Below are 15,983 nucleotides of genomic sequence, written 5' to 3' on the forward strand. Positions count from 1 at the left end.
ACAACTGTTTTTAGATTTTTGCTAGTTTATTAACAAAGAGATGACTTAATGCTAAAATAATTAAAATTAATTGGAGGCCAAATGCTTCTTTTTGTCATGTAATTTCTCTTTACTGATGGAGATGCAAGCCAGTATGAGATTTACTTCAAGTGAGTATCTTATAAATCACTGTAATCAGTTCCCTATTAAAACAAGAGAAAATTTGATTTGTAATTCGACTTTATTAGAATCTGAACATTTAGAAATATTTGACAATATGGCAGTAACTGGCAGCAACATTTTACAATATATATGGATTTAAGCTTACAAGTAACTTGAGAAGACAAGGACATGTTGTAGTACCCATTGTCCTTTCACACTTCTCATACAATAAAACCCATCTAATACTATCCTGCGGAGTTTCCCTCTGACATTTTAGCTCAGTTCTCAAGCAAGTGCATTTTTCCTAAACTTTATTACCTAATATTTGTCCACTAGCAGGGAAAAATGGAGAGGTAAGTGGAAGGGAAGAAGGGAAGCACAAGAACTGAACAAATGGGAAATACATTTAAGAGCGTGGATAACTGACAGTAAAATATATGTTCTTTGGTTAGCAAGCAGGAAAAAACTGAAAGTACTTGCATACATGATAGATACACACTAGCATTCTAAAGCAGGAGACAAGAATGTCAAGAGTGTATTCTTCCCCCACTGCCAGATGGAAGGGCTATTATTATAAATGAAAGGCAGCAGTAGTGGATGCCAGGCACTTTTGTTGTGTGCCAGATTCTGAAGTCCAGATGTAAGCAGGTTACCCCTGGGAGAGGACAGGCTTCAGCTCCCGCAGTAGAACAGAACCAATCACAGTTTTCTCAGTGTTTATGATGAGCTGTGCTGTAGAGCTTTCCTTCAGCTCCACTGTGACTAGCATCAATGACCCACTGTGCACAGTTTTAGCTGCAAACCTGGAAGAAGAAAAATCATTGAAGACCTTCATATTAAGCCAAAAGCTGCTAACGCATTGTTTCAATAGTTGAATGAGACTGAAAATTAGAAAACTTTTTCAGTTTAATTATTCCAGTAGAGGGGAGAAACCCTAACATCCCCTTGCAGACTCCTCAAAGATTTTTCTGTCACATGGTACAAATATAAGAGCATGAAATTTAATATAAGAATTGTGTGCTTAGCATTAAGGACAACAATCTCTTTGAAAGAATTTTTTATAATCTGATTTTAGGTATTAACACAATATAACTAACACAACTAATACCCAATTATATTATACCCAAATGTACAACTAATACCCAGTTGTATTTAAAACTATATGAAAATCTTGTACCAAAACTAGTAAAACATATGCTGAAAATATTATGCATTTTCAAACAGAAAAAAAATGCAGTCTTTTGGAGATGTTTCATCTTCATGGCAGGGGATGAATTATTTCAACATAAAAGCATTCAAATTACCTATCATAACAATATGAAACAATGTAATACAATAAGCAAGTAAACTTTCTGAAAAACCAAATCTTTTCTCCTTTAGTGAATTTATCTGTAGAACATTAAATACACTTTCCTAGTGACTGAATACTGTAAAAAGAACACAAACGAGGTCTAATGCTCCATTACTAAATTCCAAGACATGAAGAACCTGCTAATTACACGGAATTAAAAGCAAAACTAGCCTTTTAAGCACTGCAATTGACTGAAAAGCCATTTTAGGCACAATGAACTTCTGTCAATCCTGTTAATTCATTCTGCATGCACAGTCAGGCCCCAGAGACAGGAAGGAAGAGGATGGCAACAGCCTAGTCTTCCATATTCCACAAGGAGTGCACCACACTTTTTTTTTTTTTGGTTACTTGAGAACAACAAAGTTGCTGCACATGGGCTTTTGAAAACACTAACAAGTGTAGAGCAGGTCTGTGACCCACTGTGACCCCACTTTGCAGGGCCAATCCCCTCTCCCCTTTCTGAATGACACGTGTCTGAATCAGAGCCATCTGCCTCAATTTGCGCAACATCTTCAGCCACAATAGGACCCAGTTAGCCCTGACAACAGCTCACAATACACAAAAATAAAACTGCTGTGCTGACAGCACGCTGTCGGCTATTCAAGAGCAAACCAACTGGTCAGTGTCTCATGTCTGACAATTAGCATGGGCCTTGCAAAGCGCCTACTGGGATCCTTAGGGATTTGTTTAATTACCATCAACATAAAAGAGGGAGTTTATCAGGAGATACTCAAAAAACTTCACTTCAGACTTAATTAAAATATTAGCCACTTAAGCAGGAAGCAGATTCTCTTTAAATGAGAAGTAATTTCTTCTTTTTTATTTTTTAAGCATATCAAAACCTCATAATACATTACACTAATTTAGAAAGTATGGGACATCACAGGTTTCTATTTCTTTTTGTCACATCACAGCTTTCTATTTCTTTTTGTCCAGATTACAGATTATTTTAAGACCTTTCCCACTAACAGGGAAATTTTGCTTCTACTGAAACTATAATATTACTACTATAAAAATGAGCTATTAGGCTACTTCTGTTTCTCATTTTAGTTATTTGCTCCACAGTGTAAAGATCTGTATTTCTCATGTTGATTTGACAGGGTGATAATTATGTAAACAATAGTCTTATTAGTCTCTTTATTTACTTAACGGTTGTGTCTTGGGACAACAGAGAAGCAGATTATGTCTGAATGTGTACATAAAAAGCTCTGTAATCGGCACTCCTGCAGTGTTTCATAGCCCCAAGGCTTGTTTACTCCCTTTCTTTTATTAAAAATTGAAAGTGATATAAAGTCAATGTTATGATAAAGCAAATGCAGCCAAAAGCCTCAGAGGTCAGTTCTGGTCAGATTTTTACATGTGCCATTTAAAAAACTGGATTTTTTTCCTAAACTAAAACACTTTCCAAACCTCTGAATGAAAAATTCTTGAATACAAATCTAAGTCTATATAGATGTTGCAGGATTTAAAGATGAGCTAATATGACCATGTTACATAAACTGCTAGTATGTATACAGTTACAATATTTAATCAAATGTCTATTTTAAGGGATACTGATTTGGAAACACTTTTTGAAGCAAAGGACTAGTGTAAAATGTAATTACTTATTTCACTATTAAAAAAAGATCTATTTAAACTGTGAAACAACATGTTTACTTACTGATTTTGAACCATGGAAAGCAAAATGGTTTCCCTAAAATGGACAAGATCATTTCATTGCCAAATTAATTATACTATAAAACATATCTTCAAAAGATATAGTTTCTGCAGATAAACTCAGTTCCGAAATGATGAAGCAGCTGACTTTTGTTTACAAGATTAATGATCAGTAAAACCATGCATGTCAATGAATCGGATATTTTCAAGTGGTGATTGTTTTAGTTTTGGATAACAATAAATATTTATTTTTCTTAAGACTAAAGAGATACAACTTTACCAGATGCTAATACTTAAAATAACATGACCACTAGGTTTTTAACAAAATCTGTCTCTAGTTCAACTACATTTTTAAATAAGAAAGCAATTCAATATCCTTCAGTAGTGAAAATAAATCATTTATTTACAGTAGATGTTTGCTTTTTACAAGCTGCTGTGGATCTACCTTTTGTCTTATAGTGTCGCTATTTACCCCCCCCCCCTTTTTTTTTAAACTATTTTACACAAATATAAAAACAGGAAACTTTTCTGTTGACTATGAAATCAGACTTTGCAGTATAACTCAAAAATACTTCCTGAAAACTTAGCTGTGCCACAGTATAGTTTAACTTGTAAATGTTAGTTGTTTGTAGATGTAAGAAGGTATGCTGTCCTTTGGTGGGACTTCACTAGACATGGAATATTAACAGCTATTTGAACAGACCTGCTGTGATAAAGTAGGAGACCAACAAACCAGGAAAAAATTTAAAAATAAATGAGAATGAAAGCAAGTACATTTCAATAATTCACCCTCTACAAGAGTTTCAACATCGTTGTTTCTGTGATCAAGAAAATAATTTTGTGTTTTCTGTCTGCTAAGCAGTATATTTAACTGTCATGAAAAAAGTGATTTAAATTTTTTTCCTATATGTTTTATAATTAAACAAATAACCAACTTGAAAGCAAAATTCCTCCTGGTGGAATATTTCTCTCTATCGCTGAGACATAAAATTAGTGAGCAATGTCTAGCATCACTTGCATATTCTGGGCTACAGATAATTTTATTTTTTTTTAAGAAAGAGCACCAAATCATAAGAATGGGAAAAAAGCAATTCACACGTGTTCAAAAGAAATAAGTAGTCTTTGCTAGAGGTTAAGAAACGAGTACAGTCTACAACTTTGAGACATTATCAGTTTCATTATATTATGTATTTCAGTAAGTTTTTATTCTTTAAAATATATATGTAAAACAGTGACCACTGTGTCATGTACTTATTTTAAGTGAAATCAGCCTCTGTCAGCACCTCCTACACAATAACATGACTTATAGGAATCTGCTATTTTAGTACAAGGGAAAGCTAGAATTTCAGATATTGCAGAAGCTGACTGTTTTGGTGACCACTGTACACTAACTGTACCTGTGCAAAAAAAGATGGCCAAAACTTATAGTCTAAGTACTTTTTTCTGAAAGGTTCCAATATGTTTAGCTATTGGATACACTATAATAAAATAGTAATTTGGTCTAGAGCCTGTTCTAAAAATTCAACATTTGAAAAAAGCAAATTTATTACAGAATATGTTTTGTATAAGATTTTAATGCTTAATTCAACAGGCCTAAGAAATTATTTCTTTTCTCTCTGCTGGTCTTCCTGGTCTCTGATTTTCCTATTTTAAGTTCAATTTTCTTCTCTCTTCTGTTCTAGTCATTAACAGAAGCAGTGACAATGGCCCACTCAGGCTAAAACTTTTTTTTCCCTACCCTGTACATGAAGCTTTCAATTACTGCCTGCTGAAGCAGACAGAATCCTATTAGTAAGAAAGACGATCACAAGATGCAATGCCCTGCCCTAGCTGTACAAAAATAATTAGTCCAAAGTTGACAAATGTGTAATGAAGTTACACAATGAATGTACGTAAGAAATATTGGTGTAAATTAGTTGATTTCCAAACACTGAATGACAAACTACAAAATGTATTCTAATATAAATAAAATATTGTCATTTCAATACTATAGAACCTTGTTTTACCTTGATTAATATTGCATTTACACACAAAATTAAGTTTATGTTTGGCAATTTATCTCAAAATTATTGGTTACTTACGCTGTTTAGTTGCCACAGATGCTACAGAACATGAACACATACATATTGGTGACAGCCTTACTATGTATATGGTTCTGATACTGGGACAAGTCTAATGTTAAAGACTTAAAACAGTGATAGAAAAAAGGAAACAATTTTGATTTTTAAAACTTGCCATTTCAGTCTGGCAGAAAAGGGTTTTTTTCTATCGATTATAGGCAGCCAAGAAAATTAAAGACCATGAACTACAGAAATGGTTTCTAGTTATTGTGAAATCACCTCTTATCTGCTTAAAGTGGTTCATTCAATTTTGAAAGACAACAGAAAAAGAAAACACCATAATATTTTTCAAAATGCTCATTTTATCATCACACTATACTTGTTTTAAACTTATTAAACATTTGTGGGTTTAATGAAAAAATTAGAGATGAAATCTATACATATTTGTACTGTAGCATTTTTAGTTCCTTTTCTTTGCATTCTGATTTTCTGCCAAAAGAAAGTTCTGCCATTCTGCTCTGTTGTTACTTGTGACAAAGATCAGAGTGCAAATGAGTCCTTTCACTTATTACTGAAGAACTGCTCCATCTCTCAGTCAGTGACTGTTCACACGAAATTTTATATCCCTGCATTAGCTCAGCAACCTATCCAGCGCCTAAGGGCTGGGAATCCAAATCTGTTTCTCAAGACTTGGATTAAGTAAAAACTCTTAACACACTGTAACCATATCCAATCAACTTAAAAGTTAACCTATCTGGTTTTTAAATGCATTCTGTTCTCTAGGAATCAGGCATTGAATGTGACAAGTGTTTGTAGATTACATACATTCCATTTTTTAAGATGCACTATAAATTTACATTTGCAAAGTGTATTCAATCCTAAGCAAGCAATTTGTCTTACAAAAAGTAAAATTAAATATAAAACTGGATCAGCAGTGTTTTAAATTAAAAACAATCCCTTATTGGGTTAGTTTTGCACGTGTTAAATGTTCTCCGTTTAAATAATCAACTCAGGAGGTGCCTGTTTGGGATTTTTGTTTTGTTTTGTTTTTAAGAATATGCTGCTGCATATAGTTTGGACTTTAAAGCATTCAGATACAAAAGCAGTGCTGTCCTCTAGTGGACAATCAACCCATTGTGATAGAACAATCTATTCTGATTAACTTAAGATCTCAATTGCTATTCTCATATGCTTATAAGATTGAGGAAATCTAAATTCATTAATTAAATTTGAAAATTAATGTTTAAAAAGTTAACTCCATAACCCACATTCAAACTCAATAGCATATCCGAAGGATTAAGATGCCCCCACAAAGGGTTTTGATTATAAATATTTTCCTTTAAGTATTTTAATGCTTCTTAAATCATAATTTTCTAATAGTGATAACATGAAACAACTTAGGACCCCACAATATTTTTCAATAGGCAGGCCTGTTATTAGCAGTGAGCAGATGCAAGTTATTTGAAGGACAGATGCTGAATACGATACTGAGTAAGAGAGCCTTAGACTTCTTTTATAAAGAACATCACTCTATAAAAATGGTAGTTCTCTCATTAGATAGGGGCAGAAATATTTACTTAAGGATAATGACTAACAAGGACGATCTTTACTGGGACTATTACTGGATGGTGGAATGGAAGTTCTAATGCTTAACTGAGCTGCTATTAATAGCCTGGAAAAAAATTACCTCAGGTCATTACTGCCATCATAAATTAAGGGAAGTAAAAAGATGCAAGCTGAGTTTCAAGAAACTGAAAGCTGAACTGTACCTTAACTTGATTATATACTATTTTGTTTATAGCCTGGGTCTCCTACTATTAAAACTAAATCAAAACACTTCTAGGAGAAGTAGAACTTTATTGTCAGTGTCCCATTAGGTTTATAATTTAGGAATAAGGTCTTTATCAACCCATTAAGAACCAGCTGGACTAGTTAAGTGTTTTGCTTAGGCCACTTAACCCTTTAATCAGTTCTTACTAAAGAAATTAGGAAATAAATTTGAGGCCCCATGCTTATCACAAATTTACTTATCTGGTTACTTTGTGAAGCTCCCCAGAAGAGAAAAAGGAGGTGTTTGTGCCACACAGCTAAGAAGGCATGGAAGCAGAACAGTTCCTATAACTGCTTCATAGAAACTACTGCCAGAGGTAGATTTCACTTCATTTGAGCTCTCAGGCCAAGGCCAATTGCTTGGCAAGTAGGCAAAAGCCTCAGAAAAGACTACTGGGCTGAAGCAGTGCAAAAATGGATCTTAAAGTCTTACATTACCCAGTTGAGCATTCCTGAATTTATAATTAAGACCTACTTGTCAACCAGTAGCAGTGCAGACTCGGGTTCTAATGTCATAGTGGGCCTTGTTTCTGCTACATTGATGGTGATGATTTAGGAACAAAATTTGACTTCCATGTTTTGTCCTCCTTAATAGGAAATTTGAGGAATCTGTCTCTAAACATATGAAAGCTATGAGAAAGAGATATCTAATACTTTTTTCCTGTTTTTTGGATTTAGAAACATTACAACTGGATGATATGTTGAGTCCTGATAAAGACTTGTTTAGCTACTGAATCATCTAAGGGCTTTTAGTGCCCTTAAAAACCACAGTAGAATAAAAGATAAGGCCTCTCTGCCAGTGAAGTTCTACTGGAAGAAGTAGTAGTGATTATTTAGAGCACTTTAAACAGGAAAGTGAAGAATACTGAAGACATTCTTGAAGATGCAGATAAGATCCTGAAACAGATGAATGATGAAAAAGGTCTGGCATTTGAATCTACCCAAAATTTAACAAAATCTGTCTATGTTGAGGGACTTGATGCCAACCTTCCCATCAGAGTGTTGGCCCATGATCAGGCCATCCTGAAAATATTACAATATTGCATATTACAATATGCAAATGACATTGTGGCCACTGTTAGTTTCTAAACCACCTTGTGATATTATTCCATGTCACTGAACATGGATTCTTTCCAAGATAGAAGGACAGGAATGGGTGACTTCATGTAAATAGCTAGCTCAGCTAAACTAAAAAAGTGTTCAGCATCTGCTCTGCTAGTTTGAGACCTTTAATTTTGCTCATTGATGAGGCCTTGTATGAGCAAATCCTCAAGGATGACATTTGTGAGAACTCTGTTCTTGGTCACATCTATTTGTAGTACCATGACCACCAGAGCTAGATAAGGGGAAGGAGTTTCATACTGGATTATTCTACCTTGAACATGAATACTAGCTGGTCAGGAGGAGGTTCAGAGATGTAATGGAAGGAATACAGATATCAGCCACTCTTAAGATGGCCTGATTTTTCACTCCTTTACACCAGTTTTAGTGAACATAATCCTAGTGACCTCAAAAGGAATTGTAAAAGCATGAAGACAAAGTAAATAAGTGGAGAAGCAGACCAGTTTGTTCTTCATGTCTTGCCCCATGGTTTTGTGATAGTTTTTTAATGCTATCCGTGGCTGCATTTGGATGAGCTGTTACTGTATCTTGGAGATAACAGATTAAAATATTGTGTGTAAGAAGCATCTCCATGGATGGTCCTATCCTTTTGAGCCAGTGTGCCTCAATATTCAAGGCAGGCAAAGTTCTTTGAGTATATGTGATATCTTTTATTAGACCAACTAAGTAGTTGGAAAAAAGTTCTTGGCAAGCACAGTCACCCTTCTTGCTTTTTATGCACAGAACTTACAGTAAATGCCTTTTATGCCTTGAATAACATTACACGATAATTTGCCAATTAGAAGAGGGGCATGACTTCCTGGTTTACAGTCCAAGTCCTTCCCAAATTTATAGGTGAAATATATCATAATGCATTGTCTTTCTAGCATGTTGCAGCTGAAGAATGCCAAGATGGAGGTTTTACTTGCTTCCCAGATAGGATGGGTGAAAATGGGTATATATAAAATGTAAAAGTTGGCAATGAGTGCAACTGTACGTTGGAGTGCTGCCAAGAGCCCAGACAAGGAGGGGTTGGAACAGAAGAAGAAGGATATGAAAAGAAAACTTAAGAAATCTGTAGTGGTCTCTTCCGATGATGCAATATTCTTGAAAAGAAAACTGATACGAAGAAATTCTCTGGATAAGTGTTTGTGAGGGTTTAGACTAACGACCATAGTGTAACTCTTAAATTTCAGTCTTTATCTCTCCAAGTGAAAATACAAAAGTGAACTGAGGTATGAAGAAAAACCTATATATTACTACCCATTTGGAGATGGGATGGGATAACAGCATACCTAAGAACCATTTTCTAAGGACTTGATGTCTTCAATTGCACAGAGCAATCTACAGGGTTCATCTTCAGTTCAGTTATATATCCTCTTATTTTGAGGACGGAATGGTCTGAAGTAGACCTTCCACATTGGCAAGAAATAGGATGCATATCCATCAGTTTTTTTAAGCTGATCTTAGTCCATCAACATAGTAATTAATACTGCTTTTATTTACTATAAAGAGGTCTTTGAGCCCTTAAATGCTTTGCTCCTAGTGTATGTTTAGTTACATATAAGTTTCTTATCAAAGTAGTATCCGAACCACAAAATATAAATTAACTTGAGCGTTAAGATGCTAAAGCTGAATTCACTTAGAAAGGCAGAATCTAAATCTATCTAAACGAATGCCTATCCAGATTCTTAACAAATAACAAGAGAATTAGATACATTTCAAGTGCTTTGCAAATATTAATTAATCCTTATAACTTCTGTGAAACAGGGAGATATTTTATAGAATGAAAAATATGCATATAACTTCTTATTGCAGCTTTCATGTTTAAGGAGGATTGATGCTATATTTGATGCTAATAAAAGAAGATTTTTCTTCTTAGGATGTATTCTGTATTTTGCAAATAGTGTAATAGTCTTTAACATTTCAAATAATATAAAACAATTCCCTCTGAAAAAGTCATATATGCAACATGTATTATTGAACTAGCTTGATTGTCTAAATAACAGAACAGTGCAGTGCATATATTCTTACTAGACTACATAAACCATTTTCAGGTTTGCTCTACATAACTTAACAGAAGCAAAACAAGCGATTACTTTCTAGTTCACAAATTAACCATAAGAATAGAAATACAACTGTCCATACTCTTATATTCACTTTTTATTCAGTTTAATATGTTACTCTAAAAGCTTTAATATAAGCTTGAAAATTAAATAAGTATTTATTTGGGTATTTATTTCCCTATGCTTTATTTGATGCAAAAGCATGATCCCAACATGTCTATTCATTTAAGAGGTATTCATTTAAAGTGTGCCCCTCTAATAGAAATTATATGTTTGTTGTGTGTGCTAGTACAATGGGACTTACTAAAAAGCCAAGATGTGTACAACTGTTCATGCACATTAGATATGTTCATATTAAATGATGCAAAACTCATAGTGTCAGTACATTTCAATACCAGGCAATAAGAACTCCTTAACAGTCATAATGCAGCAATCAGAACAATTATTTGATAGGTTAATGTAATATCATGCTACACAATGCAGACCAACAAAAGAAGTCAGTTTAAATATAGCAATTCTTTTTCTACAAAAAGGAGACATACCAGGTATTTACAAGAAAAACTCAAGTGGTCTCCATAGGAGTTCATCAAAATTAATACCAGAGGCAAGAGCTGAAACAGGTTCCTAAAACATAGCTTTTCCTCCCCCAAATACTAACCCTCAAAACAAACAAAAAAGCCAAGTGGAAATGTTATGGGTAAAAAGTAACTGTACCAGAATACAACTAGAATTTCCATTTAAATAGTACTCATAACTTCGTCCAGAGCAAGAAAACGTTACAATGGAATAAAGAAAGGAGGAAATGTGATTAAAGTGAAAGCTGGAATTTGTCACTGGAATGAAACTGAACCACCTCTCAGGATCACTTTGTCATTGTAAGAGGTAAATTTATTTGTTTCCTTTATTGCTTAGAAAGTGGTAGATATGTTGTACAAATAAGAGGTGCCACAGTCCCTGCCCCAAAGAATTTCCCAAGCCAGGAGAATCTACATGAAAAGGTTATGATTCTTCTTACTATTCTGGCACAGCTAGGCTCCACTTTAGAAAAAGCACTTAGTTCTGTGCCTGAGACTTCAGAAAGATGGGAACAGGTAGTTTGCCTTCTTCCTGACTTCAGATTAACATTGCTAAATAGATTAGCACCTTATAAACTAGTTAAATCACAGATTATAGCATAAGTTTTCACGAGCCTGAGTACACTTCATCAGAAGGGTATCACTTTTTTGAGTCTAGAATCTAAGACCAGTCCAGTCCAGTCAGGATCTGACAATGCAACTCCACTGAGCAAATGAGCACGTTGAGTCCACCACCATATCAATTTCCTGACAGTTTCTGGAACACAGGTTCATTTCTATAGTGTGAAGCCTTCAGCTCATGAACAACTGGTGCCTCCTAAGACTGGGGGGTGCACCATTTGTAGGCGGCAGTGTCGGCGTTAAGCGGTGACTGCCTGCAGACACGGGTGGCGATGGCGAGGGGTGGGGGGCGGGTAGTGAGTGGTGGCCGCCTGTGGCCAATCTCAGGGGGGGCACATGCCCCCTCCCCCACACAAGTCACCTGTGTTTGAACTCCATTGTCAGAGAAGAGATGAATATTGAAGTCTGCTGTGCAAAAGGGACTATGGTGTTATGTGGAAGCAAGAAGGATATTCATATGTATGGTGGATAGGTAATTGATAGTGAAATCATAATCTGTAGCCTTTCCTGAGTCAAATGCATGTTGCCGAAGTAAATATCAAAGCAAGCTCATAATAGTTCCTGAGATGTACAGCAACACCAGGAGTGAAACATTTTTTGAATCATAACATTCAAAATTGAGATCTGGCTTTCCTGGCCAAATGTCTCAGCTGCAGAATGTACCTCCTCTTAGTAAAAAAAATGCTAACAACTATAGTTAGAATACCCATGAATATTCTTAGGCATGGTGAAACAAAAGAAGGATGACCTATTACTATTGAATCCTGAGCTTTGGGTACTTTTGATAGGGTATGTGATAGATATACAAAGACTTTTTACAGTTCTGTGGATGTTAAAAACTCTACATTTTGTATAACTGCTATTGCATGATGAACACTGCCAATCTTGAATGGAGCCAAGAAGCCTAGTTAAACCACTTAAGACACAACTTTACCCTAAAGTCTGCTGAAGACTTAGTCTTAAAAGAGAAATACCTTCGAACAACCAATATAAAGGAACAGGAAGAACAGCAGAAATATTGACATAGTGTTGGATGCACTAACAGTGGCATAACTTGGGCAGGGAGATACAGGCAACTATGTCAGCTGCCAATGGGGATGGGGAGTGAAAACACTGGCTTTTGCCAATGGTGCATGATTGTGATTGTGGCAGCAGCAGGAAGTCACTGCTGCCCCTGTATGCGGGAGCCACCCAGGCACCCAGCCATATTCTTACACTATGGTGTGGTTATTTATAGAACCTCTTTTTTTTGGATGGATAATTTTAAGAAACCAGACATATTCTCCAATTGTCTAATGTAGTGATTCTCAACAAGGGTGCTGCAGCAGCCAGGGGTGGCACCAATTCTTTTGAAGGGTGCCACAAAGTGTGAGGATATAAGAAGATAAGTGTAGGCTCATACTTGTTCTCACCTGGCCAATCTCTCATTCCTAATGCCAGCCCCTCCAGAAAGAGGCAAGCAACGTAATATATAAATTTGTTTTTGAAACTGGGTGCCACTCAGTTCATAACAGTTATGGAAGGATGCCTTGAGTGCAATGAGGGGAGTGTCTTGAGTCCAAAAAAGTTCAGGATCACTGGTTTGTTTTCACGCATTTTACACACAACAGGCATGTTGCGGCCACTTCTTCAAGGAATGAACAGGAAGGGAAATGTGTAACCAACACCTGGATTTATCTTATTCTTCTGATAACTATTACAATCTAATGAGCAATTTAAAGGAGTTCTGAAAGCCTAACATGATTTTGTAAAAGAGGTTTTGATTTTGTAAATAGAACTGTCTTTACTTGGTCTTTGCCCAAGGTGAAGGAGGACTTAAACCCAAACTTCTTTATTAAGGCTATTGCCTAAAATGTTAGCATTCCTGGCTGGTAGTGATGGAAATGAATCTATTTATGATACTGTAGATGTAGAACAAGCAAGAGACTGCCCAGGAATCTAACAACTTGCATCTAAAACAACATTTTCCTGAAAGATGATAGCTAACATGAGAATTTATTTTTAATTAAAACAAGTGTTGTTTAATGGGAGGATACAGCCTTTTTAACATTCTTCAATGAGATTATAGGAATTCCTGTGCAAGTACAGCATGGAACTGGAACATGCAAAAAGACTTGCCTAAAGTCAAGAAGTTTTTGGCTTAGCCAGAAACTGATTTTTTTTTTTTTTTTTTACTCCAAGCTAGTGCCCTAACCTCAAACACTCCCGCTCCTTTGTGTAGTTTAAGTCTGATACAAAGGTTATGATAAACTGAACAAGATTATTTGCCCTGATTCAAAAACTTCACAAGTCTTCAAATTTACACTGAAGCTTAGGGCAACACTGATCCTTCAGGGACTTAACACGTGGGGGAGAAGGTGTCAAAACTGAGTCTATACATGTTGGAGGGGAATCAGTCAGGTCCTTTGAGGCAGACAAAAATTGCCCCAATAAATTACCCTAATTAAGAATGACCATATTAACTGCTTTGACACTGATCATATCAAATACTACAGGGAAATTTAGATGGCTCAGTGGCTGCAGTCAGACATCTATTTCTATCAGAAAAAATTTATTTTGGTAGAAAAAAAACCCGAGAGATGGACTGTACAAACTTTCCTCCAATCCTATGACTGGAGAGCTTCGTAGGCAAGCTCTCCAGTCAAGGGGCACTAGAGGGCTGCTTCCTAGGCCCCCCCATCCTTAGAGGAACTCAAATTTATAGCATGCCTTCTCCCCTGCCTGGAAAAGAGGCAGACTGTCAAATGCCAATTGGCAGCTGCCACAGATAGCTGTAGAGGGTTCCTACCCCTGGAAGAGTTCCCCCACCCCATCCTATCAATCAGCTGGATTGGCAGGAAGGGGGCATTTCTCTGGGGTTGGAACCCTAACAGTTCTCTCCAACAGGAGAATAGGCCAGCTACTTGAGCTCCTCCTGGCTGACCTGCAGGAATGCAGAAGGGGGAACACTTAGTTGCTGTTGCAAGAAGCAAGCGAGTGCCTTGGAGCTTACTGCAGGGGCACAGCACCCTGCCTCACCCTGTAGTGCTCTGAGCTGATCAGCAATGTCAAGTCAGGAAGGGACATTTTGCTGCAGCAACACAGCTGCCTGTCTTGCCCCACACTACTCTGGACCAGCTGAGTGGTGGGGGACAGCTACTGAAAAGCCAACATGGTCAAAAGTTGGACATACAGAGGCTTTTCCCAAGACAGGCTCCTGGTCCCTCTGACATTTAAACTACTACTGAAAAAAGGAGCAGGGACAGGCAAAGGGAAGCCAGCATGGCCAAGAGCCAGGCTTATAAGCCCAGCTCCTGGTTGTGCTAGTTTTTCAACCACCACCCCTGTTGCTCAGCTGAGTAGCAGGTGGGGGAATGGGGAAAGAGGCAGGGGGCGAATTGGGGAGGTGGAATTGGGGGGAGCAGCTACCCCCCACACTTCCTTTAGATCAAGGTGACCCCAGTCTCAGGAAGAGAGGGGAGCCTTTCCCCTGGTTCTACTCCTCTTGCTCCCCAGGGGAGGTTGAGCCTGGAGAAGGAGTGCAGACATTCAGTCTCCTGGGAGAAACTCCCAGGAACAAGTTAAACTTATTTGTTCCCGATTTATTTTTCTCCTGGAGCAGCCATTTTTGCACTGGAAGAAAAACATTGAACATCTGCACACTTTGGGGTTACTAGGAGAATCACCATTCTCCTGACAGAGAACCTGAATGTATGTTGGCCAGGACTCCCGCAGTGTTTCTATCCCAGGGGTCAGAAACATTTTTGGGCAGAGTGCCAAAAACACTCACAACCTTTTAAGATGGCTTTTAAGGTGTTGGCATGACAAGGGCGGATGGTGGGGAAGCTACAAGGGGTCTGATCCTTGTCGTGGCAGTGCAGCCTTGCCCCTTCCAAGGTGTGCATGCTAAGCAAAATACCTTTGTGTGCCATGCTCTGGCACATATGCCCAGGCTTGCCTACCTCTGTTCTATCCCACGTTATGGGTTGAATTAAAAAAAGAAAAAGAAACAAGGAACATATCTATATATCAGCCCTATATGAGATGCAAGGTTCCTAGCATATTAAAAAGACTCTCTCAGAAATGGATAATGCTAAAAAACAGTACTTTGTATCTGAACTGAGTAGAAGCATTTTTGATGATTTGGGGAATTCACAGTCCAGAATAATTCAGAGAACATGTGCTTTAGTAGCTGCTAGATAAAGAAAGTGATTTGTTTACTTATTCCATGGCCAGAATGAAGTTTTGCAATAATAGCCTGGGTTGGAATCTGTCTACTCGTTATTTTTTACTACTAATGTTTCCATTTTCTTCTGTGCCAAATCAGAGACCAAGGTCCATAGTAGTGAGTGATTTGGTACTAGTACATTAATAGTTGTTATTAATGAACAGTCAGAGATTCAACTTGATATTTAATACTACAGACTTTGGGTGAGTTGCATTTATCTGCGCTGGTGTTTTGGAATTTGTCTGGGACAAGGAACAACGCAGTTGAGAGGAGGAACAACTCAAATTTAGAACAGGAAAGTATATTTTGCATGTCCTAAATCCTCAGAGTCTGACAGGTTATGTGACTAATGGCAGAGACTAGTGTAAAAAACTG

At 36.9% G+C, this 15,983-nt stretch overlaps 1 protein-coding gene across 1 annotated transcript in view; it reads right to left on the minus strand.

Moving 5' to 3' along the window:
- Positions 1–201: 201 nt before the first annotated feature.
- Positions 202–15,983, minus strand: part of LOC102374573 (AP-3 complex subunit beta-1) — a 174,342-nt gene continuing 158,560 nt past the window's right edge. Inside the window, exon 22 of the mRNA XM_014521527.2 lies at positions 202–944. Within this exon, the coding sequence (XP_014377013.2) occupies positions 791–944 (154 nt within the window). The 3' untranslated portion in view covers positions 202–790. The remainder of the gene's footprint in view (positions 945–15,983) is intronic.

Source organism: Alligator sinensis, unplaced genomic scaffold (assembly GCF_000455745.1).
Source record: "Alligator sinensis unplaced genomic scaffold, ASM45574v1 scaffold159_1, whole genome shotgun sequence".
Classification (NCBI taxonomy): Eukaryota; Metazoa; Chordata; order Crocodylia; family Alligatoridae; genus Alligator; species Alligator sinensis.